The sequence below is a fragment of the Arachis hypogaea genome, chromosome 10 (assembly GCF_003086295.3).
Source record: "Arachis hypogaea cultivar Tifrunner chromosome 10, arahy.Tifrunner.gnm2.J5K5, whole genome shotgun sequence".
In the NCBI taxonomy this organism is placed as follows: Eukaryota; Viridiplantae; Streptophyta; class Magnoliopsida; order Fabales; family Fabaceae; genus Arachis; species Arachis hypogaea.
In genome coordinates this window covers 64,032,289-64,051,750 of record NC_092045.1, presented here as the reverse complement: position 1 = coordinate 64,051,750, position 19,462 = coordinate 64,032,289, and the positions used below count along the sequence as shown (strand labels likewise).

The window sequence follows — 19,462 nt, the reverse complement described above, 5'->3', positions numbered from 1 at the left end:
TAGGTGGGGTTTTATGAAGGATGGATGTGAGTGGTGAAGAGAAAGATGGGATTTGATAGGTGAAGGGTTTTTGGGGAAGAGGTGTTGAGGTGATTGGTGAATGGGTGAAGAAGAGAGAGAGTGGTAGGGTAGGTGGGGATCCTGTGGGGTCCACAGATCCTGAGGTGTCAAGGAAAAGTCATCCCTGCACCAAATGGCATGCAAAAATGCGTTTCTGGCCAATTCTGGCGTTAAACACCGGGCTGGTGCCCATTTCTGGCGTTTAACGCCAGCTTCTTGCCCTTTTCTGGCGTTTAACGCCAGTCTGGTGCCCCCTTTCTGGCGTTAAACGCCCAGAATGGTGCCAGACTGGGCGTTAAACGCCCAACAGCTAGCCTTACTGGCGTTTAAACGCCAGTACGCTCTCCTCCAGGGTGTGCTATTTTTCTTTCTGCTTTTCATTCTGTTTTTGCTTTTTTCATTGATTTTGTGACTTCTCGTGATCATCAACCTACAAAGGAACATAAAATAACAAAGAAAAATATATGAAATATAACATTGGGTTGCCTCCCAACAAGCGCTTCTTTAATGTCGGTAGCTTGACAGAGGGCTCTCATGGAGCCTCACAGATGCTCAGAGCAATGTTGGAACCTCCCAACACCAAACTTAGAGTTTGAATGTGGGGGTTCAACACCAAACTTAGAGTTTGGTTGTGGCCTCCCAACACCAAACTTAGAGTTTGACTGTGGGGGCTCTGTTTGGCTCTGTTTTGAGAGAAGCTCTTCATGCTTCCTCTCCATGATGACAGAGGGATATCCTTGAGCCTTAAACACAAAGGATTCCTCATTCACTTGAATGATCAATTCTCCTCTATCAACATCAATCACAGCCCTTGCTGTGGCTAGGAAGGGTCTGCCAAGGATGATGGATTCATCCATGCACTTCCAAGTCTCTAGGACTATGAAATCAGCAAGGATGTAATGGTTTTCAACTTTTACCAGAACATCCTCTACAAGTCCATAGGCTTGTTTTCTTGAATTGTCTGCCATCTCTAGTGAGAGTTTTGTAGCTTGCACCTCAAAGATCCCTAACTTCTCCATTACAGAGAGAGGCATGAGGTTTACACTTGACCCTAAGTCACACAAGGCCTTCTTGAAGGTTATGGTGCCTATGGTACAAGGTATTGAAAACTTCCCAGGATCCTGTCTCTTTTGAGGCAGTTTCTGCCTAGACAAGTCATTCAGTTCTTTGGTGAGCAGAGGGGGTTCATCTTCCCAAGTCTCATTTCCAAATAACTTGTCATTTAGCTTCATGATTGCTCCAAGGTATTTAGCAACTTGCTCTTCAGTGACATATTCATCCTCTTCAGAGGAAGAATACTTATCAGAGCTCATGAATGGCAGAAGTAAGTCCAATGGAATCTCTATGGTCTCATTTTGACCCTCAGATTCCCATGGTTCCTCATTGGGGAACTCATTGGAGGCCAATGGACGTCCATTGAGGTCTTCCTCAGTGGCGTTCACTGCCTCTCCTTCCTCTCCAAATTTGGCCATGTTGATGGCCTTGCACTCTCCTTTTGGATTTTCTTCTGTATTGCTTGGAAGAGTACTAGGAGGGAGTTCAGTAATTTTCTTGCTCAGCTGACCCACTTGTCCCTCCAAATTTCTAATGGAGGACCTAGTTTCAGTCATGAAACTTTGAGTGGTTTTGATTAGATCAGAGACCATGGTTGCTAAGTCAGAGGTATTCTGCTTAGAACTCTCTGTCTGTTGCTGAGAAGATGATGGAAAAGGCTTGCTATTGCTAAACCTGTTTCTTCCACCATTATTGTTGTTGAAACCTTGTTGAGGTCTCTGTTGATCCTTCCATGAGAGATTTGGATGATTTCTCCATGAAGGATTATAGGTGTTTCCATAGGGTTCTCCCAAGTAATTCACCTCTTCTATTGAAGGGTTCTCAGGATCATAAGCTTCTTCCTCAGATGAAGCTTCTTTAGTACTGCTTGGTGCATTTTGCATTCCAGACAGACTTTGAGAAATCATATTGACCTGTTGAGTCAATATTTTGTTCTGAGCCAATATGGCATTCAGAGTGTCAATCTCAAGAACTCCTTTCTTCTGACTAGTCCCATTGTTCACAGGATTCCTTTCAGAAGTGTACATGAATTGGTTATTTGCAACCATTTCAATCAGCTCTTGAGCTTCTGTAGGCGTCTTCTTCAGATGAAGAGATCCTCCAGCAGAGCTATCCAAAGACATCTTGGATAGTTCAGAGAGACCATCATAGAAAATTCCAATGATGCTCCATTCAGAAAGCATATCAGTGGGACACTTTCTGATTAATTGTTTGTATCTTTCCCAAGCTTCATAGAGGGATTCTCCTTCCTTCTGTCTGAAGGTTTGGACTTCCACTCTAAGCTTACTCAATTTTTGAGGTGGAAAGAACTTTGCCAAGAAGGCATTGACTAGCTTTTCCCAAGAGTCCAGGCTTTCTTTAGGTTGTGAGTCCAACCATGTCCTAGCTCTGTCTCTTACAGCAAAAAGGAATAGCATAAGTCTGTAGACTTCAGGGTCAACCCCATTAGTCTTGACAGTGTCACAGATTTGCAAGAATTCAGCTAAGAACTGATGAGGATCTTCCAATGGAAGTCCATGGAACTTGCAATTCTGTTGCATTAGAGAAACTAATTGAGGCTTAAGCTCAAAGTTGTTTACTCCGATGGCAGGGATAGAGATGCTTCTCCCATAGAAGTCGGGAGTAGGTGCAGTAAAGTCACCCAGCACCTTCCTTGCATTGTTGGCATTGTTGTTGTTTTCGGCTGCCATGTGTTCTTCTTCTTTGAAGATTTCTGTTAGGTCTTCTACAGAAAATTGTGCCTTAGCTTCTCTTAGTTTTCGCTTCAAGGTCCTTTCAGGTTCAGGGTCAGCCTCAACAAGAATGCTTTTGTCCTTGCTCCTGCTCATAAGAAAGAGAAGAGAACAAGAAAATGTGGAATCCTCTATGTCACAGTATAGAGATTCCTTGAGGTGTCAGAGGAAAAGAAAAATAGAAGGCAGAAGTAGAAAATTCGAACTTATCAAAGAAGATGGAGTTCGAATTTTGCATTAAGGAATAGTGTTAGTCCATAAATAGAAGGATGTGAGAAGAAGGGAAGTAATTTCCGAAAATTAAGTAAAAGATTTTGAAAACATTTTGAAAAACACTAATTAATTTTCGAAAACCAAGAGTGGTAAAGAGATCAAGTGATTTTTGAAAAAGAATTTGAAATTAGAAATTAAAAAGATTTGATTGAAATTTATTTTGAAAAAGATGTGGTTAAGAAGATATGATTGGTTTTAAAGAGATGTGATTGAGAAGATATGATTTGAAAAACAGTTTTTAAAAAAAAAATTGATTTTGAAAATTAATGACTTGGCTATCAAGAAAAGATATGATCCAAACATTAAACCTTTCTCAACAGAAAAGGCAACATACTTGAAATGTTGAATCAAATCACTAATTGATAGCAAGTATCTTTGAAAATAGAAAGAAATTGAATTTGAAAAAGATTTGATTGAAAAGATATGATTTGAAAAAGATTTGATTTTGAAAAACTTTGAAACCTTGAAAAAAATCTGCATTGAAAACAAAATCTTCCCTCTTGTGCCATCCTGGCGTTAAACGCCCAGAATGGTGCACATTCTGGCGTTTAACGCCCAAAACTCTACCCTTTTGGGCGTTAAACGCCCAACCAGGTACCCTGGCTAGCGTTTAAATGCCAGTCTGTCCTTCTTCACTGGGCGTTTTGAACGCCCAACTTTTTCTGTATAATTCCTCTGCAGTATGTTCTGAATCTTCAATTCTCTGTATTATTGACTTGAAAAGACACAAATTAAAAATATTTTTGGATTTTTTAATAATCAAAATGCAACTAAAATCAAATAACAATGCATGCGAGACACCAAACTTAGCAGTTTGTGTACTACTGACACTAATGAGAATGCATATGAGACACATGAACACTCAAGTCAAGAGAATTCAAAGATCAGAGTAAGAAATCATCAAGAATTACTTGAGGATCCTTAAGACACATGAATGAATGCATGAAATTGACACCAAACTTAAAATGAGACTAGTGTCTCAATAAGAAACATACAATATTTTTGGTTTTTATGATTTTGTAATTTTTTTGGATTTTCGAAAATTAAGTGGAAAAAGAAAATAAAGGTATCAAAATTCTTAATGAGAATTCCAGGAATCATGCAATGTTTACTCTAAGACTCCGGTCCAGGAATTAGACATGGCTTCACAGCCAGCCAAGCTTTCAAAGAAAGCTTCGGTCCAAAACACTAGACATGGCCAATGGCCAGCCAAGCCTTAGCAGATCACTGCTCCAACAGCAAGATTGATAGAAATCAACAAGCTCTTGTGATGATAAGTTGAAACCTCGGTCCAATGAAATTAGACATGGCTTCACAGCCAGCCAGACTTCAACAGATCATCATGAAACACTAGAATTCATTTTTAAGAACTCTGAAAAAAAAATACCTAATCTAAGCAACAAGATGAACCGTCAGTTGTCCATACTCGAACAATCCCCGGCAACGGCGCCAAAAACCTGGTGGACGAAATTGTGATCACTACAACTTCGCACAACTAACCAGCAAGTGTACTGGGTCATCCAAGTAATAAACCTTACGCGAGTAAGGGTCGATCCCACAGAGATTGTTGGTATGAAGCAAGCTATGGTCACCTTGTAAATCTTAGTCAGGCAGACTCAAATGGGTATAGTGATAAACGCATAAAATATAAAGATAAAGATAGAGATACTTATGTAATTCATTGGTAGGAATTTCAGATAAGAGTATGAAGATGCTGGTCCCTTCCGTCTCTCTGCTTTCCTACTGTCTTCATCCAATCCTTCTTACTCCTTTCCATGGCAAGCTTATGCAAGGGTTTCACCGTTGTCAGTGGCTACCTCCCATCCTCTCAATGGAAATGTTCAACGCACCCTGTCACGGCACGGCTATCCATCTGTCGGTTCTCGATCAGGCCGGAATAGAATCCAGTGATTCTTTTGCGTCTGTCACTAACGCCCCGCCCTCAGGAGTTTGAAACACGTCACAGTCATTCAGTCATTGAATCCTACTCAGAATACCACAGACAAGGTTAGACCTTCCGGATTCTCTTGAATGCCGCCATCAGTTCTAGCCTATACCACGAAGACTCTGATCTCACGGAATGGCTGGCTCGGTTGTCAGGCGAGCACTCGGTTGTCAGGCGATCAACCATGCATCGTGTATCAGGAATCCAAGAGATATTCACCCAATCTAAGGTAGAACGGAGGTGGTTGTCAGGCACACGTTCATAGGTGAGAATGATGATGAGTGTCACGGATCATCACATTCATCCGGGTTAAGAACAAGTGATATCTTAGAACAAGAACAAGCGGAATTGAATAGAAGAACAATAGTAATTGCATTAATACTCGAGGTACAGCAGAGCTCCACACCTTAATCTATGGTGTGTAGAAACTCCACCGTTGAAAATACATAAGAACAAGGTCTAGGCATGGCCGTGAGGCCAGCCTCCCAATGATCTAAGAACTAGATGTCCCAAGATGATCAAAGGATCTAAAATAATCCAAAGATCCAAAGATTAAAAATACAATAGTAAAAGGTCCTACTTATAGAGAACTAGTAGCCTAGGGTTTACAGAGATGAGTAAATGACATAAAAATCCACTTCCGGGCCCACTTGGTGTGTGCTTGGGCTGAGCATTGAAGCATTTTCGTGTAAAGACTCTTCTTGGAGTTAAACGCCAGCTTTGGTGCCAGTTTGGGCGTTTAACTCCCATTCTTGTGCCAGTTCCGGTGTTTAACGCTGGGAATTCTGAGGGTGACTTTGAACGCCGGTTTGGGCCATCAAATCTTGGGCAAAGTATGGACTATCATATATTGCTGGAAAGCCCAGGATGTCTACTTTCCAACGCCATTGAGAGCGCGCCGATTGGGCTTCGGTAGCTCCAGAAAATTCACTTCGAGTGCAGGGAGGTTAGAATCCAACAGCATCTGCAGTCCTTTTTAGTCTCTGAATCAGATTTTTGCTCAGGTCCCTCAATTTCAGCCAGAAAATACCTGAAATCACAGAAAAACACACAAACTCATAGTAAAGTCCAGAAAAGTGAATTTTAACTAAAAACTAATAAAAATATACTAAAAACTAACTAGATCATACTAAAAACATACTAAAAACAATCCCAAAAAGCGTACAAATTATCCGCTCATCAATTTCTGTAGCTCCAAAAAATCCATTTCGAGTGCAGGGAGGTCAGAATCCAACAGCATCAGCAGTCCTTCTTCAGCCTCTGAATTAGATTTTTGCTCAGGTCCCTCAATTTCAGCCAGAAAATACTTGAAATCATAGAAAAACACACAAACTCATAGTAAAGTCCAAAAATGTGAATTTTGCTTAAAAACTAATAAAAATATACTAAAAAGTAGCTAGATCCTACTAAAATCTACCTAAAAACAATGCCAAAAAGCGTATAAATTATCCGTTCATCACCATTCAACAAACTGCAATCCGAACCGTTCCTGTTCCTGAGAGTTCTCCGAAAAGAACTCAGAAAAGGAAAGCTGGACTGCTCGACCACCAACAGCAAAAAGCAGGAAAACTCCTACTAAAACTTCTCGAAAGGTAATTTTATAATTCTTTTCTCTATTCGAAACATATTTCAACTTTTGTCTTTTTTTTTAATCACACTTAATTTTGGATTTCTTGTCAGTTGATACTACTTTCATCAACTGAGAGTTCTGAGGAAATCGAGCCAGCCAACAAAGACAGTCCTGCTATTTCTTCCCAATCAGAAGATGCAGCCGATTCTGATTCTGACCCCCAATTGACCCGCAAGACCAGAACTTCTCAGGTAACACATTCATCACTACAAACTTCACTTACTTTAATACAAAAATTAAACTCACAAATGTGTACCTTTTGTACTAGCTTGCCCACGTCATCCACTCAACTACCTCTGCTGAAGAATTTAACCCATTAATTTTATCACAGTAACATGGTCAAGAACAATCAACTTCATATGACTCGATTCAATTCTCAGGATCCAAAGTGATTCCAGCCGTTTTTCCACCTTATTCTCACACAACACAAATAGTTGATTCAACAGCCAATCCTTTACAACATTCTCTAGAAGAGACTCAAAGAATTGAATCGACTTCACCAAACAATCAAGTTATTCTTTCTGAAAAGAATCTAATAGTTCCTGACTCTGATTCTGCTTCCAAGGCTGCTGACACCATCAATTCAGACTCCACTAAATCCAAGGTTTCAGAAACTCCACCAGAATTGCAACCACCACCTTCAGATTTAGTACAACTTCAGACTCCTCTAGGATCAAGACCAAACACGTCGATTGTCCCAACAACTCCATCTAGCGCTACTTTGGATGACTTGACTTCTCTTTTGAATAAAATTATCCAGAAAACCAAAGTGCCAGTACCTGTTCCAGCCATCTCGAGACCAGTTTTGACAAGACCTCCAATCAAATTGGATCTTGACACTCAGGAACAACATCGATCACTCATCAAGCTTTTGGATCATCCTCCTGCCACTTGGGTTAATGACTCGATTCTTAATCAATTCCTAACCTCTCTTTTGAACTCCTATTTGGAACTCCCAACCAAAATTCCCAATTTTGATTTAATTCGAGGATTTAAACAACTCCTCGAAGAAAGTGTCGCATTCCATTTTCAATTCCAAGAAATTGAGAATTGAGAAACCACAGCCATATCCAAAATTGAAAATTACCTAGCAACTGCTCAACCAATCAAAGTTGCTCATGACGAGTTTGATTTGAAGATTGCCCAGGCTATTTCTGTTCAAGCCTTTCATGACCAAGAAGAAGCAAGGCTCAAAATGGAATTTGCTCGAATTCAAGAACAACTCACTACTATAAGCGAAGATCGGATCACCTTTGCCAAGCCTTTGGCTGCAGCACAACAAGAGCAACATCTCCTTATTCAAAACCTCGTCTCGATTGAAATTGAGCGAGAGAAAGTCGAAAAACAACTTGAAGAGATCCAAACTGAAAAATCCAAGCAAACTGGGATGCTCACAACTATGGAAGACAAAAGGACAAAACTGTGCTCTGTTCTGGAAAAATTATTGGCGCCTTGAACTTTTTTCCTTTTATTTTGCAATGACTTTTGTCTCTTTTAAACTTTATGCATGCTGAAATTTCTATGTTTGCCAGCAATAGAAAGGTTTTAAATATTTTCCATTAATCGAATTAATCACTTTTCCTGATTTGATATCTTGAATTTGATAAGCATTTTCAGAGTATGTCCCTATCACCTGGAAGGGACCTTCCCAATTATGGGACCACTTACCCAAAAATTTCGATTTCTTTTCCATAGGTAAAATAACTTTCAATACTAACTCGCCTATCTTAAAAGACTTTTCTTTAATTCGACGATTATAACTCTGAGCAATACTCTCCTTCTGTCGAATAACATTTTCGAGTGCCAAGATTCGTTCTGAATCTAACTCATTTAACTCATCAAACATTGCATTCCAATAATCATCGACCGGCAATTCATTTTGTCTTAATACTCTTAAAGTATTCAAATTAACTTCCAATGGCAATACTGCATCATGGCCAAACACCAACTTATAAGGCGAAGTCCCTGTCGAACCTCTTGGTGAATTTCATTAAGTCCATAATATTTGACTTAAAGTTTCGTGCCATGTTCGAGGCTTATTTCTGATATGCTTTTTAATCAGGTCTATTAATATTTTATTCGCCGCTTCTACTTGCCCGTTAGCTTGTGCATAACATGGAGTCGAAGTAATCATATTAATATTTCTCGAAACTATAAAATTCTTAATTTGCTGGCCAGTAACATAGTTCCTTGGTCAGTACTCAATGTCTAAGGAATCCCAAATCGATGAATAATATGTTCTTCGATAAAATCAATTATTTCATTTTGACCAACTTCCACCAATGGAACTGCTTCAACCCATTTCGTAAAATAATCAATAGCCACTAAAATAAATTTGTGGTGTTTTGATGAAGGAGGATGAATTAATCCAATTAAATCTAAAGCCCATCCTCTAAACGGACACGTCTTGATTATAGAATGTAACTCAATTGCTGGAACTTGTGGTTCAGAACCATGTTTTTGACATTCTTGACATGCTTTGGCATAATTGATACAATCCTTTATCATTGATGGCCAATAAACATAATTACGATATAGCACCCATCTTATTTTCTTCCCTGCTTGATGGGCCCCACATATTCCATTATGAACTTCACCCAAAGCAATATTCTGGTCTTCTCGACTTAAACATCTCGACAAACTTCCATCAACCCCCTTCCAATATAACTCATCAGCCAAAAAAACAAAGTTCATTGCTCGTAATTTTATTTTCCTATCAACCATAAAACTGGGATCTTTTAAATATTGAGCAATATGCTTTCTCCAATCAGAATCCTCCCATTCATCTATACATAGCACTTCCCTTTCATTTGCTGGCACCAAAATTTGATGGATACTAGAGAATTTCTTGATAGCTTACGGACTAATTCGATATTTTGAAGCGATTTGGGCTAACTCATTAGAAATTTCATTATGAATTCTAGGAATATGTACCAAAGAAACTTTCTGAAAAGACGTTAACAACTCCCAGGTAGTAACTAAATATTTTTGTAACGTCTCATTATCACACTTAAACTCCTTTGATAACTGCTTCAAAACCAACTATGAATCACCTAAAATTTGAACTTCTAAAGCTCCTTTGTCGATTAAAATTTTGAGACCCAATATCAAAGCCTCATACTCCGCAACATTATTCGAACAAGGATATTTTAATTCAAACAAAAATTCTAATGGGATACCCTCTGGTGAAATAATGAGGATTCCAACCCTTGCACCATCTTTATGTTTTGAACCATCAAAATACAATTTCCAATAGTTAACTTTGATTTCAACTATATTTGCCCCCTGGTCATGAAGATCTTTCGAATTATTGACCAGAAAGTCTGCAATGACCTGTCCTTTAACAACCTTCGCTGGAACATATTGTAAATCAAATTCTGTCAATGCCAACATCCATTTCCCCAAACGTCCTCTTAACATAGGAAAACTTAGCATATATCTAACAAGATTAGTTTGTGCTATAACTTTTATCGTCTTTGCCACCATGTAGCATTTTAACTTCATACAAGAATGGTACAAAGACAAACATAATTTTTCAATCGGAGAATACCTTGTTTTAATATCTGTTAAAACTCGACTAAGGTAATATACTGCCCGCTCGTGCTCATTCTCATCATCTTGGGCCAACATACATCCAATAGTACTTTCAGATGCAGTAATATATAACTTTAAGGGCTTAGATGGATGAATGTTTGCCGTAATCGAAGCTTTCGATAAGTAAGTTTTAATCGAATCAAACGCCAATTGATGTTCTATAGTCCATTCAAATCTTGAACCATTTTTTTAACTTGACTAAAGGTGCAAATACCCTAGTTCAATCTGATAGATTCAAAATAAATCGTCGAAGGTAGTTTACTTTACCTAAGAAAGATTGCACCTCCTTTTTCGACTTAGGCGCAGCCAATGCTAGAATTGCATCTGCTTTGTTCTTATCGATCGCTATTCCTTTTTTGTGCACAACAAAACCTAGGAAATTTCCCACAGATACCCAAAAAGCACATTTTAAAGGATTCATTTTTAACCCTTTTTTTTCATAGTAAGAAATGCTTTTCTCAAATGTTCGATATGTTGATTCACCAAAACTGATTTGACCACAACATCATCGATATATACTTCCATGAAATTTTCAATAAATTCATGAAAAATGGCATTTATCGCTCGCTGGTATGTAGCTCTAGCATTCTTTAAGCAAAAAGGCATAACTACCCACTCATATGTGCCTAAAGCACCAGGACAACGGAAGGTAGTTTTAGCCACATCATCCTCAGCAATGAAAATCTGGTTATATCCAGAATAACCATTCATGAAACTAAGAATTTCATTCCCTGCTGCAGAATCGATCAACATATCTGCGATGGACATAAAATTCATCTTTTAGAGTAACATTATTTAAATCACGAAAGTCAATACAAACTCTTAATTTCCCATTTTTCTTCATTATTGGGACAATATTCGAAACCCAATTCGCATATCGTGCAGTTCGAATAAACTTTGCTTTGATCAAGCATTCTATTTCTTCTTTGATTTTTACATTTATTTCAGGAGCAAAGCGCCTTGGAGTTTGTTTCACAGGCCGAACATTAGGTTTTAATGCTAATCGATGTTCTATCAATGATCGATCATGACCAGGCATTTCATGATAATCCCACACAAAAAATCTTTAAACTCATGCAACAAATCGAAGAGTTTAGTTCGAAAAGGATCACGAAGACCTTTACAGATATATGTAATTCGAACATCATCAGAAGTCCCTAAATTAACTTCTTCTAAAGGGTCTTGAGATTCAAACCCTTTATAATATTCATCTTCGATAATTGAATATTTTTCAAATCCCAAAGGCTCTAAATCATAAATGCAGTCAAAAGTAAAATAAATAGAATTATCGAAAGTAGAAGAAACTTGATCTTTGATAATATCACTATTATTTTTATTTTCAACACAATGAGCTTCTGCTATTAAATCGGCAGTCCGACTCACATTACTAGTTTCATTACAAGCACTAAAGACATCACTACTAATTTCGACTGAAACCGTCGAATCATGCTTACTACAATTAGTAACTATACTAATCCTATCAGACTCAACTTTATCAGAAGAATCATCTTTATTTTCAACAACTTGAAAATTACTTAAATATTTATGCAATGTTACCAGGTATTCGGACACTTCTTCAACCCGGCCCATTGTTCGAACGTCGAAATCTTCAAGACAAACAATCCCAACCTATTGGTTCAAAACCCACGTCCGGATAGCGTAGCTTCATCGAAAGGCCTTCAGAAGTCAAATAACAACCATCACAATTATAAGGATTCAGAGATCGATCAACATTCAAAGGCTTCAAATTTCGATTATAAATCCTAAAATTGACATGCATTTGTTCGACGTATAAACTCGAGTCTGCTTTAACCATTTCAGGCTTGCCTTCTTTAGTCCACAAAAGCACACTTTGATGCACAGTAGATGGCACAGCACCTACACCATGAATCCAATCTCTCCCAAGTAAGGCGTTGTAACTAGCCTTCGATGGCACTACCACAAAAACAAAATGCCTTTCCGACAATCCCACCTTCACAGTTAATGTGACCAGCCCTTTTGCTGGTGTTGAGGCTCCACTAAAATCAGTCACAACGATGTTAGTAGGAACCAAATCATCAAGATTTTTGCCTACGTTTCCCAACATTCACTTAGGAAGAAAACTGATTGCTGCACCTCCATCGATTAACACCTTGTTTATTTTGAATCCATTCAAAACAGCAATAACATAAAGAGGACGTAGATGAGACATCTGCCTCTCCATTGGCTGAGAGAAGTACCCTGGTTCATCCTCGATTCGAATAAAGGAGAAAGCTCCTTCCTCCTCCTGATCATAATCTTCATCTGGGTTACTTTCACACTCACCCAAGTATTCAGTCGGAATGATCGAAATTGTCCCGATCATGTCATCTTTTCCCTCATCAAAATATTCCTCATCAACATCAACATCCTCTGTTTATCGATACTAGAAGATTGAGCAATTGCCTTATCCTTTTCCATCTTAGCTAGCGATGGAACTTCTTTAGGATAAGTCTCTTCATCAGAAGGAAAGACAATTCGGGAGTGCACAGAGGGATTCGCTCTCTTGCTTACTTCCTTACTTGCCTCGATTTGAAGCTTCTTCCCCTGATTAAAACTCTGTCTTCCTCCTCTGCCCCTCGGGTAACCCCTGGCTCTTCCTCGAAAAGCAGCATATTGATTTCGGGAAGGAGCCCGATGCCCCCACTGAGGGTTGCGTCGATACAAATGATCGCGCTTTTGGAACTCGTGACAGTTCCTGATCCATTGAACACCTATAGCCTGAGATCGGCTCAATGGTGTAGACACATCATGTTGAGGGATCCTCGAATCAGAACCCTCAACACACCGAATTGGCTGTCTCTGGCGCGCTTGTTCCTCCTTGTGAGCCAATTCTTTTTTCATTCTTTCTTTTTCAAAGATGGTAGCGGCTTCAGCATCGAAAACAGCATTGCACTGTGGACATAGAGATACGTCTCGGTCCTTGATCTTTTGTTGAACAAAAAAATCCAGTAAACCATCTCCTGTTCTAGGGTGAACAGGCCTCACTTGTGACTCAAAATCATTGAGAGCCACATCAAAATCATAAGCCATACCAACCATGTTCACTCCGAAGTAAGGCTCAACACAGCTAGCATCAACCTCGAAGGGATCTACATCCACCTTCATCTCTTTCTTACCATCGTCGAATTTCAAACGTCGTTCCATTATTGCTTCTTGAATTAAATCCCTGAAACGGACACAACTGTTAGTCGAATGACTTGTTGCTTGATGAAATTTACAATAAGGCTTTCCTTTTAAATCTTTTACAGAAAGCAAAGATCTACCCTCAGGCAAAACCAGTTGTTTATCTTTAAGCAACACATCAAAAATCTGATCAGATTTTGAGATATCAAAACTATACCTTTTTTCCATTTTTAAGTTTTGCATCATTCGACTTTTCATTATTGGGAAGCTTTTTCAACAAAGAACAAATATATGGAGGACCCTTTTTAAGTTCAGCCAAATCAACTTCCGTTTCGAACTCGAATTCCTCATCTGACGATTCCATGGTCACATAGGCAACCATTTCCTTTCGAACAAAAGGCTTATTTTTTAACCTCTACTCACTTCTATGTTTTTCTTTCTCCTTTTTCATAAGTTCAGTCTGTCGAAATTTTTCAACCAAATGCCCCAAGTCAAGAATATGTACATTAAGCAGTTTCCTGCGCATATAGAATCCCAACCCCATGATTGCTATTTTCACTATCTCACTTTCAGGTAATATCACATAACATCTACTTCTAGCAATTTTGAAACGTATTAAATATTCATCGATGGCCTCACCATCTTCACGTTTCAAGGCAACTAGATCAATAACTGCTACGTTCATTTCCCCTGAAAAGAACTGAGCGTGAAAAGCGGTTTCTAACTGATTCCATGTTGTAATCGAATTTAGTCTAAGATTCGAAAACCAAGTAAATGCATTCTTCGTTAATGATGAAGGAACAAATTTCATTTTCAAGTTTTCATCATTCGCGAGGTTTCCAATCTCAACCAAATATCGAGCAACATGTTCAGTTGTTGACTCTCCAACTTCTCCAGCGAACTTGGTAGTTATTTTTGTTATCTTAACTCCTCTTGGAACTTTAGCCATTTGTAGCGCTTGAGGGAAAGTAGATACAAAGTGGGGTCGATTCATAAAACCAACATTCAATCCGATCCGATTTAACACTTCTTCAACAAGGCGAGTAGCCTGATAGCGATTACCTCGCCATCCTGCTAAAACTTCATCAGCATTTTGACCTCGATGAATTACATAAGGGTTTTCTCTATTAAAAACGTTATTTTCATTTTGGAAAATATTATCTGCCCCTTCATAATTCCCTCTAGCATTATGCCTTTCACCTTCATCATAATCGACAATTCAAGCAATCCTTTCGACTTGTCTAGTAAAACGCTCGAACCTCGTATCATGATCAGCCATTATGGAATTTAAAATTGTAGTCATCTGTTGAGTCAATAAATTGACTAGGTCATGATGACTTTCCTCCACTTGTTGTCGATACACTGCCATCGAATTCGTGGCATTCGAAGTAGAGCCAACGTGATACTCTCAAGAATATTCAGAGTTTTATTGTGGGTTTTGCACATTATTCACTCCATTTGGATTCCCAAAACGGATAGGCGGCATGAATCCACCCACCGGTGGAGTATAACCAGGAGGAAGACCATAAGGAGGCCAACCAGTGTTAATGGAAATTGATATGGTGTTGAGGGAACACGCGGACGAATATTACGTCCAACATTTTCAGTCTGTATAGTCATAACGGCTATACTTTCAGTACCAATTTCACCTTCTGAATGTGAAGACACATCATCCTGTTGCATAGACACTGGTATGCTATTATTGGTGGAAGAACCACCATTCACATTTGACACTTCATCAGCCATGTGAATGATCTTTCCACTTCGTAATCGCATGCACCAAGTAATTACTGAAAAAAATAACTTTTTTGACACACTTTGATTTAAAACTGTCCCACCGGGCATGTCAATTTGTTTTGTCGATTTTTAGTAAATCAATGGTGATTCGATATCTAGTGATCTGGGAGCGAAACCTACTCTTCTGTGCGAGTACCAGTTTTCTAGAAGTGCATCAAAGCGTTTTTCAATTAGACAAATATTTTGAATAAAGACAAGATAAAATTGTAAATTGATAAATTAATTTTAGAAATTGAAGTTCTACAAATTGAATAGATGATAAATAAAAGGATTTGCATAAGAATCAAAAGGAAATAACAATAATAAAATGTAAAAAGATAAATCAAATCGAAAATGAAAGAGAGAAGAAATGCCTGATAAATGAAATTAAATTAAACATCAATTTTACAAACAAAGTTGAAATTGAAACAACAAAAGAAAGGTGGAAGGAATCCTACAGGAAATTTAACTCGAATGCAAGATCAGGAAATTTCTGAGATGTGAAATTGTAGGAGTGTGTTTTCTGAATCAAAATTCCAACCTCTATTCTCTAATCCTTCCTAATATATATAGGCTATCTTACATAACGGTTAATTGAATCACATTAATTACAATTAATTACAATTAAAATAAATTACAAACATTTAAAATACAACTACCCTTGGTAACTGTTCCCGCTTCACAATTGTAGATATTCACCATGTAATTAATTATCCACTAACCTTCTCACCTCTTTGACTACTCGACTAAATCTTTCAAAAGCCTTGCTCGATTTCTCAATTCGAACCTTTTCTCGATTCCGGCCTTCTCCTCGATTTAGTTGACTCGATTAACTTCCTCTTTTCACAAAATAAATTTTGACCAACAATAGTTATTATTAGAAATTAATTAATCATAGTATTAATTAAATTTAGGATTAATTTACTTTTTTTAATCCTATTGTTCACATTGTTCAATAATATTATTGTCTATTTATACTTTTTATTTAATTAAATTATTAAAAGTGCAATAAAAAGCTAATTCGTCACATATGGAAGATACCATTTTAAATGTGGGGAGTAATGAATGGCTGCATACACTACACATTTTGAGCGCTGTTTGTTTCTTTATTTCGGTATCACTTTTTTGAGTCTGAAAGAGAGTGAAAATATCAAGAGAATATAAGCAAACCCACCCAAATCCGTAATTTCTTTCCTCTTTCAACTCTTCTCGCTGTCTCCGAACCAGAACCAGGTTTCTCATCTCCCGTTTCTTCTTGCGTGGGTTTTGCGTCTTCATATTGGGACAAAACAATGATCACCATTGATTGGGTTCATTGTTTGATCGTTCAACTTAATTATTTTTTTCAGGGTTTCAATTAGATCTTAACTTTTCCAAGGATTCACCTCTTCATATCTGATTCAATTATTCTCCTACTCAACTCACCTCAATCATTCTCCTACTCAATTGGTACTCTCTCTTGTTATTTTCTTATTTTATTTTATTTAGTTACCTACCTACATCTTTTCGCTTATAATTTATGCGTGTTCAGTTATGTTCTTTTTCCAGCAAAGCTTAATTCTTTTGGTTATTACAATTTCTGTTCAAAGAACAGAATTTAAAAGAAAAAAAAAGGATTAATGTTTCTCTTACGTCGGTTACTTTTCATTCTTCATTTGGTTTTGGATTTGCAGAACTTCTTAATTTGACTGCACAGATTTTCGTATGGATTAAGTTCTAGAGCTTAGAAGTTGCATAAAGTAAAGTGTTTTTGTTGTGGGAGATGGAGACGGTTAATCAGGTCTTATCCAATTTATGTATGATGTTGTTCATTGTGAGGGTTGAGATATTCAATGTGGAGTTGGTTTCGTCAGTGTTCTAATTGATACTCCGTGATTATATATATTTCGTGTACAATAGTGATCTAGTTTTACTTCCTTAACAGCGATTGATTCGTTTTGTGTTACTTTTGATGTATCAATCAGCCTCAGCTTGCTTTGGCACTGTCGCAACTCTGCTTTTTCACTTTAGAGGTTTTGGTTACAGGGAGGGAGTCTTTGATGATACAGTCGTGCTTACTAGTTTCTACAATTTTCGGATTGTTAACGGGTTTTTGGACTTGGAAAAAGAAAAGTAAAAAAAAAAAAAAAACATGTTTTATTTCCTTATTAACCTTTTATGCAATGGGGGTGTTTATTTTGGGGGCTTATGCAATGGCCTTTTATATCACTATGTTATGAGATGTTTGTGGTGACTTGTTCTGTTTAATGATATCTCACTGTCTCCATTTTGTGCAGGAACTTCTGATTGCTTTTTCTTTGAAAATGATGGCTACTCCAACTAAACCAATGGCCGTAATGTTGTCTGAATCTTTGGAACACAAGGGAAAGGATATCACTGAATTAAATGGTAACATACATCAATCCCCTATAAGTCAACAGCCCCATAGCTCCTCGGATGGTTCAGTAGCTATTCTTTGGGACATTGAAAACTGTCCTGTTCCGAGTGATGTCTGCCCTGAAGACGTAGCAGGAAATATAAGGATGGCGTTGCAAGTGCATCCAGTAATTCAAGGAACTGTTATGGTATTTTCTGCTTATGGTGACTTCAACGCTTTCCCTAAGCGACTTCGAGAGGGATGTCTAAGAACTGGTGTTAATCTCATCGATGTTCCTAATGGGAGAAAAGATGCTGCTGATAAAGCAATCTTGGTTGACATGTTTTTATTTGCTCTTGACAACCCTCCCCCATCATCTATTATGCTAATATCTGGAGACGTTGACTTTGCCCGAGCACTTCACATTCTTGGACAACGGGGATACACTATAATTCTTGTCATCCCTTCTGGGGTGGGTGTTTCATCTGCTTTATGCAATGCCGGAAAGTTTGTCTGGGATTGGCCTAGCGTTGCTCGTGGAGAAGGATTTGTTCCCCCGGCAAAGGCTTTAGTACCACCTCGTGGAGGTTCAGTTGAGGTTGCTGGATATTTGATGGGGTGCCATATTAATGACAACTTCGAGGGACAAAATGAGGAAGAAGCAATAGTTTATAGAGGGATGTCACAGAGATTATATAACTCAAGGGATTTCTCTATGGTTTCACAATCTCTATCTGAATACAATTGTACCACATCGAACATGGCTGGCTTACCGACAACTATGAGATCACACAGCCTTCCACCTGGGATGATTGATGTTTCAGGAATATCTATGCCTTCTAGTGACAATAATGAAGGCCAGCTTTGGGGCCCTATGTCTAGCGATTTAAATGTTCTCAAAGGCCAGTTGGTAAAGTTGCTTGAACTTTCTGGAGGGTGCCTGCCTCTGGCTCGAGTTCCAACAGAGTATCAGAAAGCTTATGGGAGAACTCTTTATGTATCTGATTATGGAGCAATTAAATTAGTCAATCTTTTCAAGAAGATGGGTGATACAATGGCAGTGGAAGGGAAAGGTCAGCGTAAATTTGTGTATCTCAGAAACTTCAAGGTAGGCCCGAGCGCTCCCCCATTGGCTCTAGCAAAGAAAGACAAGAAAGGAAAGGGGCTTCCAGAAGAGAATATGAATACTGTCACCGGTGGTGTCTCTTCAGATGAGTTCTCAGATGAAGAAAGACTAGTCATGGAAGAACCTGATGAGAGAAATTGTGTAGGAAAGGGCAGTCAAAGGAGAGCAGCTATCAATGACCGTGCTCTTGAGCAGTTCAAGTTCGAGCTTCAAGAGATTCTAGTCAGCTACTCGTGCCGAATATTCCTAGGTTGTTTTGAGGATATATACCAACAAAGGTACAAGAGACAATTGGAATATCAGAGACTTGGAGTGAACAAGTTGGAGGATTTGTTTGAGAAAGTCAATGATATTGTAGTATTGGTTGAGGAACCAGGAAGCAAGAGGAAGTTCCTTGCTCCAATGGGGGGTTAGAATGCTAAAGCAAATTGCTGCCTTGTGGTTTTAACTTAAAATATTTTTAAAAGAGAAGGAAAACTTGTTCTTTCTAGCAATCCCATCCTTATTCTAGTTTTATTTATTTTCCTTCTATATAGTAAAGATGATACGCTGGGAACATGTGTGTATTTTTTATTGTCACTGTCCCGCATGTATTTTGAATCTGTATTAAAGTTTCCTTGTCTTTAGTTCTTGCCTCTGGAACCTACCAGCTACTTGGAAGAAATGTAAAGTAGTGTCTTCTGTACTTCCCTTTTCCTATCATTCTCATTATCAACTTAGAATTTGAAGCATGATTCAAGTAGTTTATTTTTCAAGTTGTAGATTGAATTCT

The 19,462-nt window shown here is 38.2% G+C and overlaps 1 protein-coding gene and 1 non-coding gene across 3 annotated transcripts; both read left to right on the top strand.

Annotated features, from left to right (window-relative positions):
- The first annotated feature begins 2,291 nt into the window (after nucleotides 1-2,291).
- On the top strand, nucleotides 2,292-2,399 carry LOC112718798 (small nucleolar RNA R71). Its single transcript, XR_003161125.1, has one exon. It is a non-coding gene; the product is annotated as a small nucleolar RNA R71 (small nucleolar RNA).
- Nucleotides 2,400-16,244: 13,845 nt separating this feature from the next.
- Nucleotides 16,245-19,375, top strand: LOC112715639 (uncharacterized). 2 transcript variants are annotated; one of them, XM_025767417.2, is made up of 3 exons: nucleotides 16,251-16,441; nucleotides 16,558-16,657; nucleotides 17,485-19,375. In XM_025767417.2, exon 3 carries the CDS (start codon nucleotides 17,512-17,514, stop codon nucleotides 19,102-19,104), a length of 1,593 nt encoding a protein of 530 aa, XP_025623202.1. In that variant the 5' UTR covers nucleotides 16,251-16,441; nucleotides 16,558-16,657; nucleotides 17,485-17,511; the 3' UTR covers nucleotides 19,105-19,375. The 2 variants fall into 2 exon arrangements, with proteins under 2 accessions (XP_072060981.1, XP_025623202.1); XM_072204880.1 differs by having other exon boundaries at nucleotides 16,245-16,657.
- The last annotated feature ends 87 nt before the right edge of the window (nucleotides 19,376-19,462 follow it).